Source organism: Ochotona curzoniae, unplaced genomic scaffold (genome assembly GCF_017591425.1).
Source record: "Ochotona curzoniae isolate NIBS_2020 unplaced genomic scaffold, NIBS_Ocur_1.0 contig_1274, whole genome shotgun sequence".
Classification (NCBI taxonomy): domain Eukaryota; kingdom Metazoa; phylum Chordata; class Mammalia; order Lagomorpha; family Ochotonidae; genus Ochotona; species Ochotona curzoniae.
Genome location: NW_024465023.1, coordinates 19,398,022 through 19,415,424, shown reverse-complemented (window position 1 = coordinate 19,415,424; position 17,403 = coordinate 19,398,022). Strand labels below are relative to the sequence as shown.

General features: G+C 34.5%; 1 protein-coding gene across 1 annotated transcript in view; it reads right to left on the bottom strand.

Moving 5' to 3' along the window:
- Positions 1-17,403, bottom strand: part of DMD (dystrophin) — a 1,921,612-nt gene that overhangs the window by 1,281,470 nt on the left and 622,739 nt on the right. The window contains exon 13 of the mRNA XM_041000021.1: positions 6,287-6,406. Coding sequence (XP_040855955.1) covers positions 6,287-6,406 — 120 coding nt within the window. The remainder of the gene's footprint in view (positions 1-6,286; positions 6,407-17,403) is intronic.

Genomic DNA, 17,403 nt, shown 5'->3' with positions numbered 1-17,403 from the left:
ATTCCCCTCAAAACTGCCATTCCCTGAGAGAATGTCCCCATGTTGCTACAATAGTACAATCCTTCATAAGGAGTCATAACTCCAGTCTCTTATTTAAGTGTGCTCCAACATTGCTGGTACAATGTCAGACAGTCCAGCATCCCATTGTCTACACATTTCTAACAGTTTCACTGGGAATCCATCTTTTGTTAGGAAGCAGGAATGCATACTGCATTGTACCCCGACATGTGGACATAGTAGACCCCAGTACTCTATTGCTATACATTTCCACAAATGAGAAGCCATGAAACAAGGTCAACTGGGATGAATTAGAACCACCACCACCACAACAACAAATTACAGCACCATGAAAAAATGCGCCACCAAGTAACCAACACATGGGTAACAAAAAGGAAACACAAAATCTCTTGGGAAAAATATTTTTCACAGTGGCTGCAATAATTTACATTTTTATAAATGGTGCTTTAGTACCCCCCATTCTGTGCATCCCCCCATCCTGTGCATCCTTTCTAGCATCTCTTGCTGTCTTTTGTGGAATAGATATTCTGACAGTGATGTTTCAATTTGTGTTTTCCTGATGGCTAAGTCCACTAAGCATTTCCTCATATTTATTCTTCATTTTTATTTCTTTTGAGATCTGTCTCTTAAGGTCCTTTCTTCATGTCGTAACAGTTACTTCTAAAAAAGAATACACACTAAACATGCTGCTCTTATCTAAAGCACACAAGAGAAAGGTGTGACACTATAACTCTACGAGACATTGTTAAAAACTGACTCAGTTAAATGGGAGAAAAGAGCTTTCACCAGCAATTCCCATCATGGCAAAACTTACAGCAGGTCTAGTAAAACACTTTAATCGCTCATTCTCTAAAATTTTATAATGCCTCACAAATGTCAGAAAATAGGAGTTTAATCATGTACAGTTATCTAATATATCAGATATTAAGATGAGATATATTAAATTATCATACATTCTTCAACTCACATAGGAAAACTGTTATCCATAAACACATCATGCAAAGAGGCTTTTCAAAATACTGCAGAAATTAAAATAGATCCATCTATTCCACAGAATCAGTCAATGTAATAAATCCTAATAATGTCTCCATATTATGTAATATTTCTTAAAAATTATTTAACGGCCATTCAGATAATGTGGGCTGCCTGTCTCAATTTCAGTGTTTTTTTTTAATTTCTTAGAACTTTCTTTTCTAAAAAAAAAAAAACCTATTTGTTTACTCTTTATTAATTACATGAGTAAGAAACACCACCACTATGCATAGTGTTATGTTTAAAAATCCTCCAAAATAGTTTTCTACAGTTTTTCATTCTTCAAAATAAGAGGCTTGTTTCTGTACATTACTTTGTGTTATCTTTTATCCTCTAAAATGGTAACAGTAACTTCAAGGTGAAAGTCAACTAACAAAATAATTCAACTGCCTTTATATGCCAGGAACACTCTTGGGTCTATGGCCTCAGAGACTATTAATACTTCTAGTTGAAGTCTCGAGTTTTAAGTCATGTGGAGGAACATATCTAAAAGGGGCTTTTAATGCTTCCCTTTGTTCTCTGAAAGAGGTTTTTCGTGGGAGCATCTTCTCTACGTTAGGGGTATAACCATGTCTCTTCAACAGTAGGCTTCTTTAATGTGCTTCCGTTTTTCAAAAGCAAAAGGATGAACATGATCTGTAAACCTACAAATTAACTCCTTTTCTATTTGTCCAAAAAATGTCACTTTCTCCATGAAGCCTCTCCTGACACACCTACTCCATTTCCTTCCCACCAGTCTTTTCTGGCTTTACACCTCAGGCAACTTGAAGTAACTTTGGTATAAAGCTGCCTCGTTGTGGTTTTCAAATTTGCCTTAATGGTTTCTCTATAGAAGTAACCATAATCTGTTTTGCTCTTGGATCACGTTGCTAAGGCTCACCCAGTCACAAGTGTCCGACTGTTTAAGGAAGACTAATGAAGATGGGTGCCGACTGTAACCAATGAGACCATCACTGTGCTGCATTTCTGCTTTTTGACCGTCACTTTCTTTCCTGTGATATTAAACTAAAACCTGCCCTCATTGCGGGAGGATCAATGTTTTAAAATATTTAGCCAAACTGCTGCCCAACTGCAGAATCACAAATAAATACAATTAAGCTCTGCAAGACAAATTGCAATCTTGTCTTATAACAGTTTGGGTAATATCCACTGTATAATATTTGCTCATTTATATTATGCTTGTTTACAATGCATCTCCACTGAGGTACAATGAAGCTTGAGGCTCAGAATTTGGGGTTGCACCAGGTAGACACCCTACACATATTTGTTGAATGAATGAACAAACACTGCTCTACTCAGAATATTTTTCTTCTTTCTCATGTTTTCTAATTAACTTGTGCTAGGTCCTTTGTTTCTAAAAGTGTATATCTATGAAGGCCTCTTCTGATGTCTGGAATATAATGTCAGATTTTTGCTTTGTTTTGATGGACACACAACAATTGTGCGTATTTATCTAATCAAGTATGATCTTTACATTTATGCATATATCAGCAACTCCTTTTACTATAAACATTTATCATTTTAATGAGAGAACTTTCAAAATCCTATATAGCTATTTTGAAATACATAATGCAGTGTTGGCTGTAATTACAAGGCTCTACAACAGAATTTCACAACTTACTCCTTCTTTCTATTTTGACATTGTATCTCACTGGACAATCTATTCAATCCCCTCCTCCTCTTGGTTTCTCCAACCAACGCCAATGGCTGTTTTACTCTGAATTTCTACATGATCAGTGAGTTCAGATTCAATAGGAGCAAGGCCAATATGCATACACTGAAATGTTATTCAGCCATAAAGGACAAAATCCTGCCATTAGTGACAAGGACAATCTTGGAGGGTATTATGATAACTGAAATAAACCAAGCACAAAAAGGCAATGCATATATTTTTGCAGAACTAATCTCATTCCGGGTCATTAATTTACATTTAATTGTATTTGATTAGTGTATGTCCAAGAGTATAGGCAAGCCTCTACGTGCATATCAAACAACACTCCTAAACTTCATCGTTGCACTGTATTTGGCTTTTAGGTTGCAATTTACAAATTCCATCCAAGCAAAGTTGTAACAAACTCTTTTTTTCCGTCTTAGCTGTTATCTAGTATGAACATTGGGGCGTAGAAAAAAGTAAAAACACTTAGAGAAAAAATGAATGTGCGATGCTTAGACAGACATGACAATGACCTCCAGGTTACGGGACTCTAAATTACCAGCTTTAGTTATTTGGCTGAAAAAAAATTTCAACACAATTTGCTAATTTACATCATTGTAGAGATATCTGTTTTCAAGGTACTGAATATCCATGAAATCTGTTAAGATGCAGACAGTAATGTGATCTCTGGTGACATTGCTAAGGGACAAGCTAAGCCTCAGAGAGAGAATCAAATTAATTTACAATAGACTGTACTTTTCAGAATATTACCTTTCATAAGCCATGTCATTTTTCAGAATCCCTAAGCATATGTTCTGACCTATCTTTGTTTCTTTTTTCAAAACTTTGAAAAGACTTCTAAAAGTCCTTTAAAGTAACAAAAATTCTAACATTGTACCATAATAACAAGGTTCAGAGAGCTAAATCAACACATGCACAGATTGCACAAAAGAATTATTAAAGGTCTTAAAAGAAATAAGAGTGAACTCATTTCCCATTGTATTGAATGGGGGATTTACTTCTTAATCAACCTCCTCCACCCCCCAGCATTTTTATCTCTTAATGACAACTAGGTGCCTTTTTCAGACTTTGGAGAGCATTGGAACAAAACTGGAGCAAAGTGCATTAAGGTATTATGGTGATACAAGGAGGCCACAGAAGAGAAAGAAAAGATGTACAAGGAGCATCCAACACTGTGGAAAATCAAACCTTGCTCCAAAAGCCCTCAAGAAATTCCTGACAATTTTTATTCTTGCATATGGTCATATATTCATTTCTCTTTCACATGATGCTTCCAAATCCTTCTGCCCTCTGGACCATACACTGAACAAATCACAGAATCCTTACTGTATATCTAGGGTACATGCTTCACTTTTTAAAGGGATTACACCAATGAAATTAACCCTTTTTTCTCTTCTTCCTTTCATACCATATTCATTCCTTCTTCCTTTAATAAATGACACTGGGTAAAAGAACCACAAAAGATGCACCCATATTTCAAAGTCAAACAATGCCAGAGAATTCTGGAATAATGTCAACCATCAGTTTAAAAAAGGCATTGATTTCAAGCGTGGATTCCTTTGGAAATGAACAAACTGGTTGAATATCAAGAACGGAAAGTTGTAGATGGGCCTTTCTTTTCATTTTTCTAACTGCGACATCTTAAATAATCATGTAGGTTATCAAAATGTGTCAGAATCTACATAAATACAACAAAGGAATATCAAAAATGGGAAGAGGTTGAAGAATAAAACAGAAGTTGGAGGTATTAAGTGGGAGGCAATAATGACAAATTTGGAATTTGAGAGAATGAGGGATAGCCAATACATGCACAGCAAGTACCTTTAGAACAAAGGCAGAACATATGGTTAAAGTAAAAGCAGGCTAGTAAATACAGAATTAAGCCCATCATTCCTAGTATCTAAGCTAGTCATCACTTATGGGGTATATGGACTTTTTAAAAGATGGCTTGGTCCCACGAACATTGCACTAGTATAATTATATTATAAAAGCCAGCTCGTCTGTGCAAGTTAATGTTACAACAGTTTTATTGTTGCTTTTAAAGATTTAGCTATTTGGAAGGCAGAGCACTGGAGAGGTAGATATGGCAAGACATTTGTCATTTGGCCATTAGTTCACTCCCCATTTGCTCACAAAGTCAGGGAAGGGCCGGGATAAAGGCAGGAGTTGGGAAGTCCATCCAGGTCTCCCACTTAAATGGGCCATCATTAGCTCTTTTCCCAGGCTCACTAGCACAAAGCAGAGCAGCTCTTACTTGAATAACCTGACATGAGATGCTAACATTTCAAATGGCTGCACTACTATGCTGTCCCTAAAGTGGGTTTTGTTTTAACTGGTGATGGGAAATATTATCTAGCATAGAAAAATCTCTGCCTCACTAAGTTTTCATATTTTTTTAAAGTTATCTTCTCCAACATCTGCTTCACGACATTATCTTTTCAGAAACTTTCTTGAAAACACTATCATATTTTACCCATCTGTTTTTTTTTCTTTTGTCTGTTTCTCTATATCCAAACTGCCGAATTACTTAAAATCTGGTACTTCAGCTGGCCATGAGCATGGGTGTGTGTTTCATTTATAGTAACATGTGTTCAACAATCTATTATCATATCTAAAGTGACAACCTTTTATAGACTGCTGCAATTGCACTAAAATGAAAGAAATTAACTTGAGTCTCTGGTATACAACAAATGCTTCATCATAGCCATGTCCAACCTGTCGGTTCAAGAGTTGCCCTTCAGTCATTTAATGATGGAAAGAATAATAGCATTGTTGGATATTGGCAGTGTAGATCAGTAACCTGAGGAAATGACTTTTCACAACAATGAAGAAATACATGTCACACAAAAAGAAAAAAAAACATAGGTAAGGCTGTTGTTATAAGTTAGGTAGGAAAAACTATGTTTAGAATAACTGAACTGATAGAGCCATTTACACTCACATCAATTGTGTGCTTACACATTTCTGTATTCAACTGTTACAAATAAAAGGCAGCCGACTAGTGACTAAATTATTATAACACATTGTTTTCCTTAACACTGATTTTGTTCCAGAATAACACTTTTTTCCTCTCAATTTTGAAGAAAAAGATAATGTAATATCCATTTTATCTTTTTACATATCTATTATTCCTGTTTCTAAAAACAAAAGCAGTAACCCAGGCTAGAAGCAGACTGTAGAGATTCAATACTCACTCTAACCACACTTTTAGAGCTTATACATTCCATCATGTCCTCATCAACATTAAAATTTGAAGTTTATAGCAAGAAATGCATCAAAGAAATTCAACTTCTCATTATTGAACCACATCAGATTAGTTCTCTAAATACATGGGATTCAAATGCAGTTTTAAAAGAAAACAACTACATTCATGTATTCATCCAAAGGGAAGGCCATTAGAACTAGTGAATGAATAAACTTGATGAAAACAGAATATTCATAAACACAAAGTAATTGTAATTAGCTTGTTGTTATATTACATTCCAGTTTAAATTCTGCATTTTCTAATTGTTTTTGCAACTTTAATTATTTTGAGAAATATATTTATTCAACTAATCTGACCTTAAGTTGTTCTTCCAAAGCAGCAGTCACATGTTCTCCACTAGATTCATCAACTACCACCACCATATGAGTGAGAGAATTAACTCTGACTTGTTCCTGTTCAAGATCTTCTTGAAGCATCTGAAAGATAATTTTTAAAAGAAAATTAGTCATCTGATCTGATCTTGCAAATATGTGTAACTTCATTCTTTAGATTCGTAGAAAATATATTTTACTATAAAACAATCATCCCAAGTAATTTTCTTGCTTGAAATTCAGTAATACAGGTTTGTATTGTTAATTGAACTGGACCATATACAGATAAGCCATATGCTGAGATATTTTGTAAACTTTAGAATGCTCTGCTCCTTACTCTACATATTTTTATCTTTTCAAAATTTTTTTTTACCTGTAATTGCCTGTTCCTCTATTATTCTCAATCTCTCCTTTCTTATTGATCTTTTCCATTGTCATACAAATAAAACAACTTTGAGTCAATCTTTCATCATCCAATTAAATGTTCTTCATTTAATAATATTTCCTGTGTTTTATTGTTACTATCTCTACTAACTTTCCCCTACTGCTCAATTTTTCTCACCATGCTATTGAAATCTCTTGTAAAGGTCATCATCAATATTTCCAGTTCCCAAATCAAGTGGCCATTTGCATAAATGTCATGCATCTTCTATATTTTGATTTCTAATCTAATTCAGCAGTTCTTCACCCTTGACCTCATCTTTCCTGAAACTGCACTTCCAATCCTCTCCTGAATACACTTACACTCAACTACGCTGTTTTTCAGCACTTCTGCTTACTCCTCCTCCAAACTACAAATCCAATGACACACATCCATCCATAAGACATGGATTTCTGTTATACTATAAAATAAAACCGAAATTTCCTACTTGAACCCTTTTTTCATTCTTACACTAACCTGGTTTTACAATCTAATTCTGTATCCTTACCTTCTCATACCATTTCACATATCCTTGCCTTCTCTCTCTTCCAGATATGTCAAATTGTTCCACTCTACCCGAATTCTATTTGCAACAGATCTATAAATAACCCCACCTTATTATTCAGCACTCAGTTTTAAGTATCTGCTTTCCACAGATTTTTAAAGTGTGCTATCTAATGTTGTCCAAATTATTTTCTATTTCTATCTTTAAAAAAATCATAATACTGTCAATGCTCAATAGCTTTTGATATTAGTTATTTTTTTTGTTTTTCTATACTAAATAAAGTTTGAGTTCCAATAGAAAAGAGATGTTCTCATCCCTCTATTTTCTAAGTAAATTAATAAATACTGGGAACAAGGTAGCACAGCTCAGTTTAGCCTTTCTTTACTAAGATTACACTAAAGTTGGCAGAATCTTGGATTTTTTTTTTTTTTGCTGAAGGGGGATTACAATGGCATTATTTTTGACAGAAAATAATTACTCTCTCCTCAAATAAAGCCTGGAATAAAAGCAAAGATCAAATTCTAGCTCTCCAACTTGCATGTTTCATTCCCCCTAAAAGTTGATTTTTCCCCCAATTAAATTACTGCCATCATAAAATGATGCCATTGCTCTTTTTAAAACACAGTATACATTTTTTTTAAAAGATAAACAGGATTATACAGGAATAAATGGAAGGTATACATAGCATAATAAATAGGAGGCTATTTTGGAATAGATACTCTATCTAGGAGTTTATCTCCAGACTTTACCTGACACAATAACTCAGGATTTCCCCAAAAGGAAAAAGTCAAAATTTGTAGGCAATTAGTCCACCTTTAGAACATTTTGTTAGATAATACAGAAACCCAGATGCAGCTTTGGAACTCTCACTCTGGCAAATCTACTGTCCTTATCGGAGAAAAATAATGCTTCAGACCTAACAGTGTAGCTCTTACTTACCCAAACCCTATGGCAGCCTTCCGGGGAACTTCCTAGAATCGTTAAAACCACACTTTCAAATGCAATAGTACTTGTATCCTAGCATATTTCGTTTTCAAGCCTCAACATTTTAGAGCACCATAAAAATCACTTCTTTTATTTCTTCTCTTTATATTTTCAGGTAATGCATTCAAGTGCAGCAGTTTAGTACAAAATGACCATACATATATTCTGTGAGGAGTCCATATTACCCGTCATGCCTTTGACATTCCAAAGCTTACATGGGTTTATTAACTCTGCCTAGAGGCCAAAAATGGAAACATTAATATTCAGCAGTGTCCTTCAGAGTCATGTTGAATCTGTTTCCTCAGTTATGTAAGCCAGGGCTGGGAACATTTTTAAAGTGTCAACTAAGACTTCTCCAGAAAAATAAATTAACCAATAATTATATGGTCAATAATTTACTGGGTTACAGGATATAAACCGATCTGTTTTTTCTTCTAACAACATGATAGTATATGTAGTTACAATGTTTTGAAAGTTACTAGGACAAAAGTTTTGTATAGTTTATAACATGGTTATTTTCACCATTTAATCCATTTTTGTAAAGAAATATGAGAAAAAATTTGATTCATAAAATATTTCCAAACTCACATTGGGTCTCTAAAGTATTTATCATCCAATGTATTCTTTATTGTCTAATATATAGATGTCTGTGTACATCTTTCCTGTTTGTTCAAGAAACACAAATAATCTTCTTGTCATATTGCTCAAGGATTTAGATTAGATGCTTGTGCCCAAGTTGTAGCACAAAGTCAAACTAGTATGTGTTGATGGCCTTAAAACTAAACACAGGAGCCATGCAGAATTATACAGTGAACAGAGTAGAATAAAGAACAGGAAAAAAGATTCTTCATGATAAATGGATATCTTCAACAGTGCACCACATTATAGACTGCTTTATTATAAACACTATGTGACAATGCTATTTGCATTATCTCTGACTTTTTAAAACTGTCTCTTCTTTCACTTATAACCACAGATTTTTTTTTAAAAAAAAAGTTAAACTGACCTTTCTGTGCAAACTCAGTATCTACAAGACAGAAACTGTCACAATTGTAACTTTATTTTCTTAGCTCTCAGCTGCAAACATGAATATTAATGGACAGCTTAGCATTAGCTAACATCTACAACATGCACAATGAAAAAATGATACAATATCCAAAGTCCATTTTTCAAAACCTGATTTTTATAAGAGGCAAAAGTGACAAACATGACAAGTCACAGATAAAATGCTGAATTCTTCTGCCAACCTAGGTATCCACGAAAGGACTTTGATCAGTAGGACAAAACAGGCCTGTTTGCTTTTCTATTTGAGATCATGAATGCTCAATATAAGTTTATTTAATTATACTGAGTTTTGAAAAGCCATTTTTAATTAAATGTTTATAAAAATGTTGACTTTTCAGTTTTGAATTTCTTGTAGCTGAATTTACACAATAGAGATTTACAATTGATTTGTTAATAAAGCCTGAAATACAAGCCAAATTATCTTCAAATATTGATGTATCCCCAGAGAAGTATACTGAAGCTTATGGCTGTCAGATAATATCTTCAAATAAATATACTTTGATATATAATTGCTAGTATATTTTAATAAAAGCTTAAAATTTGTATATTCATACACACATTCATATAATATTTAACTATATATTTCTTTTCATTCTAAGGTGATGCATTTTTAACACCTGATTTTAAAAACTTGGCATGGTAATTCAATGTCTAAACCAGTATTAGATATATACAAATGTCAGGGATGTTTATTCTCTAATGTCAAATAACCTTTTTTCTTATGACAAGAGAAAAGGGCAGCATTGAAATTTAACATTCAAAATGCTTAGATTTCACAAATTAGGGTTTTGTTATACCTCTGTGAATGCTACTACTACTTCTAAATAATTTGCTAGTTCAAGGACCTGACCAAATTTGTTACTCCCTTAGTAGATGTTCTCAGTTTTATTATTTACATATAACTTATGTCATGCTACTTTCCAATGTCATCAGTGGTGAATTCTTTTCATTCACACTCATTTGAAATTCATTTTTGAGAAGAGGCTTAGTACAAGCAATAAACAAAAAGCAAGGTGTGAAAGTTGGGGATATGGTTGGTTGATTTTGTTAAGATGGCCCAAGTGCTTGAGCTCCTGCCACCTGCAGGAGAGACCAAGATGGAGTTTGTTTCCTGCCTTCTACCTGGCCCAACATTGGCTGCTGCAACCATTTCGGGAGTGAGCCAGCATGTGGAATCTGTCTCTGTCTCTCTCTCTCAAACTGTTTCTACCTGTGTCTCTCTCATGTTCAAATAATCTTAGAAAAAATAAACTGCTATGACACTGTTATAAAAGCAAACGTAATAAATAAAAAAATAAAAAACTACTAGAAACCCAATTCAGTATATACTTAGATCTGTTTTTTTTTTTTTTACTCTTAGTGCACATCTAAAAGAGTGCTTAGAAAATACACAGAATTGTATAAGGTTTAGTATTTTTTGATTTGAAGTTTCAACAACAAACAATGGAAAGCAACATGTATGTAACAAAAAGTTGATAGGATAGAAACAATTTCTGATTATCTCTTATATGTTCTTTGGAAGGCTAAGTGCTTCCTTTGGTTAAAACATACATTTCGGTCATTCCAGAATATACATGGGCTATGTATACAGATATATATATATAGTTTGTGTTATTATTATTTCTACTTCGGTTTATTAAAAAACATGCAATCACCAACATTTTCAAGTTGTGCACATACATTTAAAACAATAAGGACCATGTGTTGTGTGCAGTAATACTTAGGCCATCTACTGCTGCATGAAAACCTCATTCAAATATAATTAGAAAGATAAATATTGCAAATACTGAATTTAAGTAGTTTACAGTGTTTCAGGTTGGTTAAATACATGTACACAAAAGACTGATGAGAACAAACTGTGTATCAAATATAAAATTCCAAAGCATTTTTGTAAACAAGACTTTCTAAACACAGGAATTTGACTATCACAAAAGCACTATATTAAAAACTGCCAAATGAACCAAAAAATCCCTTTACTAATGACCAATTAGCACAGCACATCTTGAGGTCAATTTATTTTTTCTCCCAAATGAAAAAGCCACAAGTACAATTACTTCTAGGATTTCTCAGAAGTGATAGGGAGATAGATACTTTCTCCATCATTCCCAGTTTTCTTCCCTGGACAATGTTCCCTCTTTCCATCACCACTTTAGTGGGCTGGACTCCATCTATATTCTGTGCAGACATGAAAGAAATCATCTGAAAATTGCTTGGATTTTTATTTTCAATAGAATATTCACTTTGTTAGGGGTAGTGTGGTGGTGTAGAAAGCTAATCCTCCACCTAAAATCACGGAGATTGCAGTAAACATCAAGAAAATCTACTATATAATAATAAAAGGGTTTCAGCCTGGCAGTAACTGTTAAAGAGAACATGCTTATTTGCAGATGCAGTAGAGAGGATATGCTATGCATTGATAGCCACACAGTATAGAGATGTTTAGGTTAACTCTGCCAAATATCCACTTGCTTAGAAAGCACTGAAATTCCCATTAGAAGCCCCCCCCACCAACAGCTTGGTTCATTTTCTAGTTCCATTTACTCATGATGTAAACAAACAGCTCCAGGAATGCTAGTGATGATGAATTTCCTTAAACCTTTACGTTCTTAAAATGTCCTGTGTATTCACTATCGGCATGTATGCAGAGTGTACTCATTCACGTGCACAAAGTGTGTGCCTCTTCCACTCAGGCACTGCAAATCTGGGCAAAATGACCGCCATAACAGTTCCGATATTCCTTACTGCATCTACAGTTGATTTTGCCTTTAGTTGATTTTACCAGGAGTCAAGACTCACCAACATTTCAGAAGGGAGGGGAAAACCTTCAAAGGCCGAATCACAAAGTTAAAACTCATACCCACCAAATACACCTGAAGTTATCCTAGGCATTTCTTTAATTCCTCTGAAAATATTATTTGCAAAATAAGAGCTTGTCACAATTCCAGGTTTAGTGCTTGGAGCTAAATGAGATGGCATATTAGAAACCACTAGTGCTGTGTTTACAATTGATAGGTGGTGAGGAAGTGCTTGCTTTGTTCTATTTCTGATACTTTTATCAATTTATTCTTATTTTCAACATTCACATGAACAATTATTACGAACATCAGTATTTATTTCTAGTCCCCTTGATAACCACTTTCACTTTAAATGACTAAATATTCTCAGAGAGCTGAAACTGCAAAAATCAGGTTAAAAAATAGATTTAGAACAGGTATTTAGCACAATAGGAAAAAGGCTACCCTATCAGAGTGGTGACATTCCAGGCTCAGCCGTACTGGTTGAGCCTTCCTGGCAAAACACAGCCTGGAAGACAATGAATTGGATACCTGTCACACATACAAGAGACTCACATTGAAGTTCAAGCTGCTGGTATATCATGTTATATCAAAAGGTTATAAAATACAAAGGAGGAAATCAAGTCATCCCTATTTGAAGATGACAGAATCTTATATATAAGGGAACAAAAAGATTCCACTTACGGACTACTAGATCTCAGAAGAAAGTTTGGTAAAGTTACAGAATATCAAGTCAGACAGTGATATGGCTGAGAAAAATAAAACATAAAATTGGCCTCACAATAGTTCGAGAAAAAAAGACAAACCTTAAATACCTAGGGATATGTTTAATCAACAGGCTAAAATATCAATATAATGAAAATCAGAAACATAAAAGTGTTAAAAAAGGTAAAAATCTTCCATGTTCGTGCATTGAAAAATATCAAAGTTTCAATGCTGCCAAAAGCAATTTACAAATTCAATACAATCCAAATCAAAATAACATTCATCTCAGATCTAGAATGAAATGATGCTAAAATTCGTATGTGAACTTAAGAGCCCACAAATAGGTACATGAATAAGAAATAACAAAAACACTGCCAGAGGCATCACACTACAAGATTAGAAGACAAACTATAGGACAGTCATAATAATAAAAACATTTGATACTGACACAAAAACCCACATGTAGATCCATGGATTAGAATAGAAACCCAAGACATGAATGCCCTTCTCTACAGCCAACTAATTTTTGACAAGAGAACTGAAATCAATCCAAGGAGAAGGGGCAGTCTCTTCTACAAATCATGCTGGAAAAATCGTCTGTTCAGAAATATGAAACAAGACTCCCACTTTACACCCTATACAAAAATCAACTAAAAATGATCACAGATCTAAATCTACAACCTGAAACCACCAAATTACTGCAGGAAAACTTTGAGCACACTCTGCAGGGCATAACCTTGGCAATGACTTTTTGGAAAAACTCCCGAAACACAAACCAAAAATGAACAGCATTGCATCAACGTAGGAGCTTCTTCAGTGCCAAGAAAACTGCCAAAGAGGCAACCACTGAGATGGCAACAATAGAGTCTTAATATTCAGGATCTATTTACATCTCAGTAAGTTCAAAAACAACAAATTACATGATCCGGTTAAGAAATCAGCAAAGGGCATGGACCAGCATTTTTCAAAGGCTGAACTACAAATGGCCAACACACATTAAGAAAAATAATGTTCAGGCTTACCAGCTGTCAAAGGGGTACCCTAATTTGCTGTTGATCTTACTATAGACTAGTATAAGCTCAAAGGAATACTTCATTTGGAACAAATCTGAAAGTCCTCAGAAATCTAAAAATAAATCTACCACAAGACCCAGCTATATCACTAACGAGGATTTATCCTCAAAAAATGAAATCAGCTATCAGTGAATGAATTATACACTCGTACTTATTTCAGTTCAATTTACAATAGCAAAGATAGGGAATCAATCCAGATATCCATAAGCTGATTCTTGGATAAAGAAAATGTGGTAGACACACACTACAGAATGCTACTCAGCAGTAAACAATGAAATTTTGCCACTTGCAACAAAATGATTGCAAAAAAAACCAATATAATTAACGAAAATAACCAGGCTAAAAAGACAAATACGTTGCCTGCAATATGCAGCACCTAATATAGAATATAAAAAAATGTACAGGAATAAAAAGGTTACTTTGGGATATGATTGTCATTTTTATCCTGTCTTTATACTGCAGGGAAACTGTGGTTTTCCTATTTTATACCTGCTGTATATCACGATGAGTGGTGAACCAAGAGTGTAACTCTAAAGAAGATTAAGATTATGTCTGCAAAAACTGAAGTTAGGGAAGCGAAATGGAGGTATTAGAAGGGCAAGGCAATGAGGAAAGTGTGCTAATCCTGGAACTGTATACAGTGACTGCACAGAACCTTTAATATAAATATATATATTAATAAAAGTTTAATAATCATAATATTCTGTTCAACACTATAATAATAACCAGTCCACGAAAATAAATCCTTTAATTTTCCTATGAATGTCACTCAATGGCCAATTCCTTAAGACATAAATGAACAGACACAACTATTTCTAACATGTTTCTTTACAGGGAAATTAGGGACTCAATTTGTTCACTCTTCAAAGACAGTAACGTTTGAAAGCTTCAACATGAAAATAAATGTTGGAATTCTCTCCCCAAATCAACAGCCCCAAACAATTCATGGTCTCTTCCAAATTCTGAAGCCTGTTGAACTTTTCTCAATTACCCAGAGTTAACAGTTGGGCTCCATGTAATAGTAACCACAAAAACAGGATCAATTGCCTTTTTTCCCCAATTGGCAAATTCAGTAAAAGTGACTTATCTCCACATTTCACAGTGGGTGAATTTCTAGCCTGCCTCAAAATAAAATGCTGTTGAAATGAAGAAATTTTTATATCCTTTCACAGCAGTTTCATAGTCATGACATGCTTTAAGATTTGCAAACATTTTAATATTCTCTTCGTTATTTTAAATATTTATTAATTTGAAAGGCAAAATTATAAATAAGAAAGAGAAACAGAAATCACCCATCTACGGTTTCACTCTCCAGGTGTTTACAATGGTGAGGGTTAAGCCAGGCCAAAGAAAGGAAAGTGGAGCTTCCTTCAGGTCTCTCAATTGGTTTCATGGCCCAAGCTCCTGGGTCCCCTTCTGTTGCCTTCTCGGGCACCTTAGCAGAAAGAGAGCAGCTAGGAATTGAACTGGCATCCATATGGGATGCTGGAATTACAGAGAGCAGTTTAATCAATGCCTACTCAAATCAGGTCTTGGAATCCACCTGAAAATCTGTTTATATTCTTTTTTTTATAAAACATGGCAAGACTAACCAAAAATGTTTTTTAGGGTGTTCTTTTTAGATAGTATGTCTGACATTTAAATAAAGTCAACTTCTTTTGATTTGGTTAAATGACTTTCTTTTTACTAAAGTTACTTCCACCTAACAAAACCCTTTAACAATCGGCAGCCCTATTCTTGACCATGTGTCCTGTAGCTGCTTACATTTTACAAAACCTAACCTATGCTGAAGTATTCTTGCAAAATTAATTACAGGAATTGGTGTTCTCAGAGCTAATAAACCAATTATTTTTCTTCTCTTCACAAACCTTTTAAGTCCAGGATAAAAAAGGTCAATCAACATTCATACGATTCTGTTGGATTTTTTCTTCATTGCTCATTATTCCCTGAAAGCAATGTCATGTTCATCAAAAACGACATATTTTCCAATAATCAAAAGCTCATTCAAATTTTGTAACTTATTAGTCAAATATTTCCCGTTCTAGTCACTTGGCATCTTCTAAGGGAAAGTGTAAAACATTTCAGGTAATTTCTGGAATATTGAACTACTCCATGTTCCACACGAATAAGGTTTGTTCAAAAATCTCAAGTGAGATCTTTTCCCATTTTGCATTTAATTATCCATATTTGTGGGTGGCTACCCCAACAGTCCTCCACTTCTATGTGGAGACTACTTCCTGATCTCCTCTTTACACTCCAGGGATCCAACACTAGCATCCTGCCTGGTGATACACAATGTCCAGTTGTGTCTTCATGAATTCCCTCACATTCCAACACTACTGCACATATTAGAAATCCACACACTAAGGACTGAACTGGCCAAATACTGAAGACAACATATGGAGAAACTTCTGGCAAATCACAAAATTTATCAGTGTTTAGTTTGGAATGAGAACTTTGGATCCCAAGATGCGATTTCCCCAGACCCTTTCTCCTTGGAGTGATTTCAGTTTTCTTATCAAAATTTAGTTGGTTATACATATGTGTGTGTGTTAATCTCTGGTATTTCTATTCTGTTCTACTGATTTGCATACATATCTTTGTGCCAGAATCAAGTTATTTTGTTTATATCTGCCTTGTAGTATATCTTGAAGTCTGGTATTGTGATGCCTACAGCTCTAAGTTTCCTTTAGCTATTAAGGGTCTCATGTATTTCTAAGTGTATTTTAACAATTCTTTCTCAATCTGAGAAGAATGTCACTTAAAATTTCATTGAGATCTCATTAATCTGCAAGCCGTTTTATATATTGCTTTAGAATTTCAGTATCATTTTGACATTAATTTTGCCAGGCCATGAAGAATGATGATTTTTCTGTTGCCTTCTAGTTCTTTAATGCTTTATAGTTTTACTATTAAGATCCCTTAAATTCTTGGTTAAATTTATTTCAAGGCATTTAAAAATTTTGCAACCTGTGAGTGGGAGTTAATCTAAAATATCTTTCTCAGCCATAGAATTGCTAATATATATAAAGGCTGTTGATTCCTGTGTGTGAATTTTGCATCTTTCAGCTCCACCAAACACTTGTTATGAGTACCGACAGTCTCTGACTAAGTCTTTCTTGGTTCCATTGTATCAAGAATCATATCATCCCCAGATAAGGATAACTTAACTTTCTCCTTTCCAATCTATAACTCTTTACATTTACCCATTAACTCCTAACACTCATTGGTTGACTGAAGCTCTGGAAATGATAGCTCTTTCTGTCCATTTCTTTCTTTCTTTTTTTTTTTTCCCTGTCCATTTCAAACTGAGATCTCCAGGAGCCAGCTAAAGATCTCAAACACACAGAAGCCACCAGCATTTACACAAACACTGTCTGCAACTTCCAGGACAGGCCCAAGTAGGAGAATGAACACAGCCCTTGCTAGAGGAAAGAACGATTCAAACAGGAAAAAGGATAATACTGAAGAATTAACAGTGGATCTAATTTATCAGATAATCAATTAATAGTCTACGTGATGAAGTGGGAATTTGGTGCAGCAAATGCCCATGT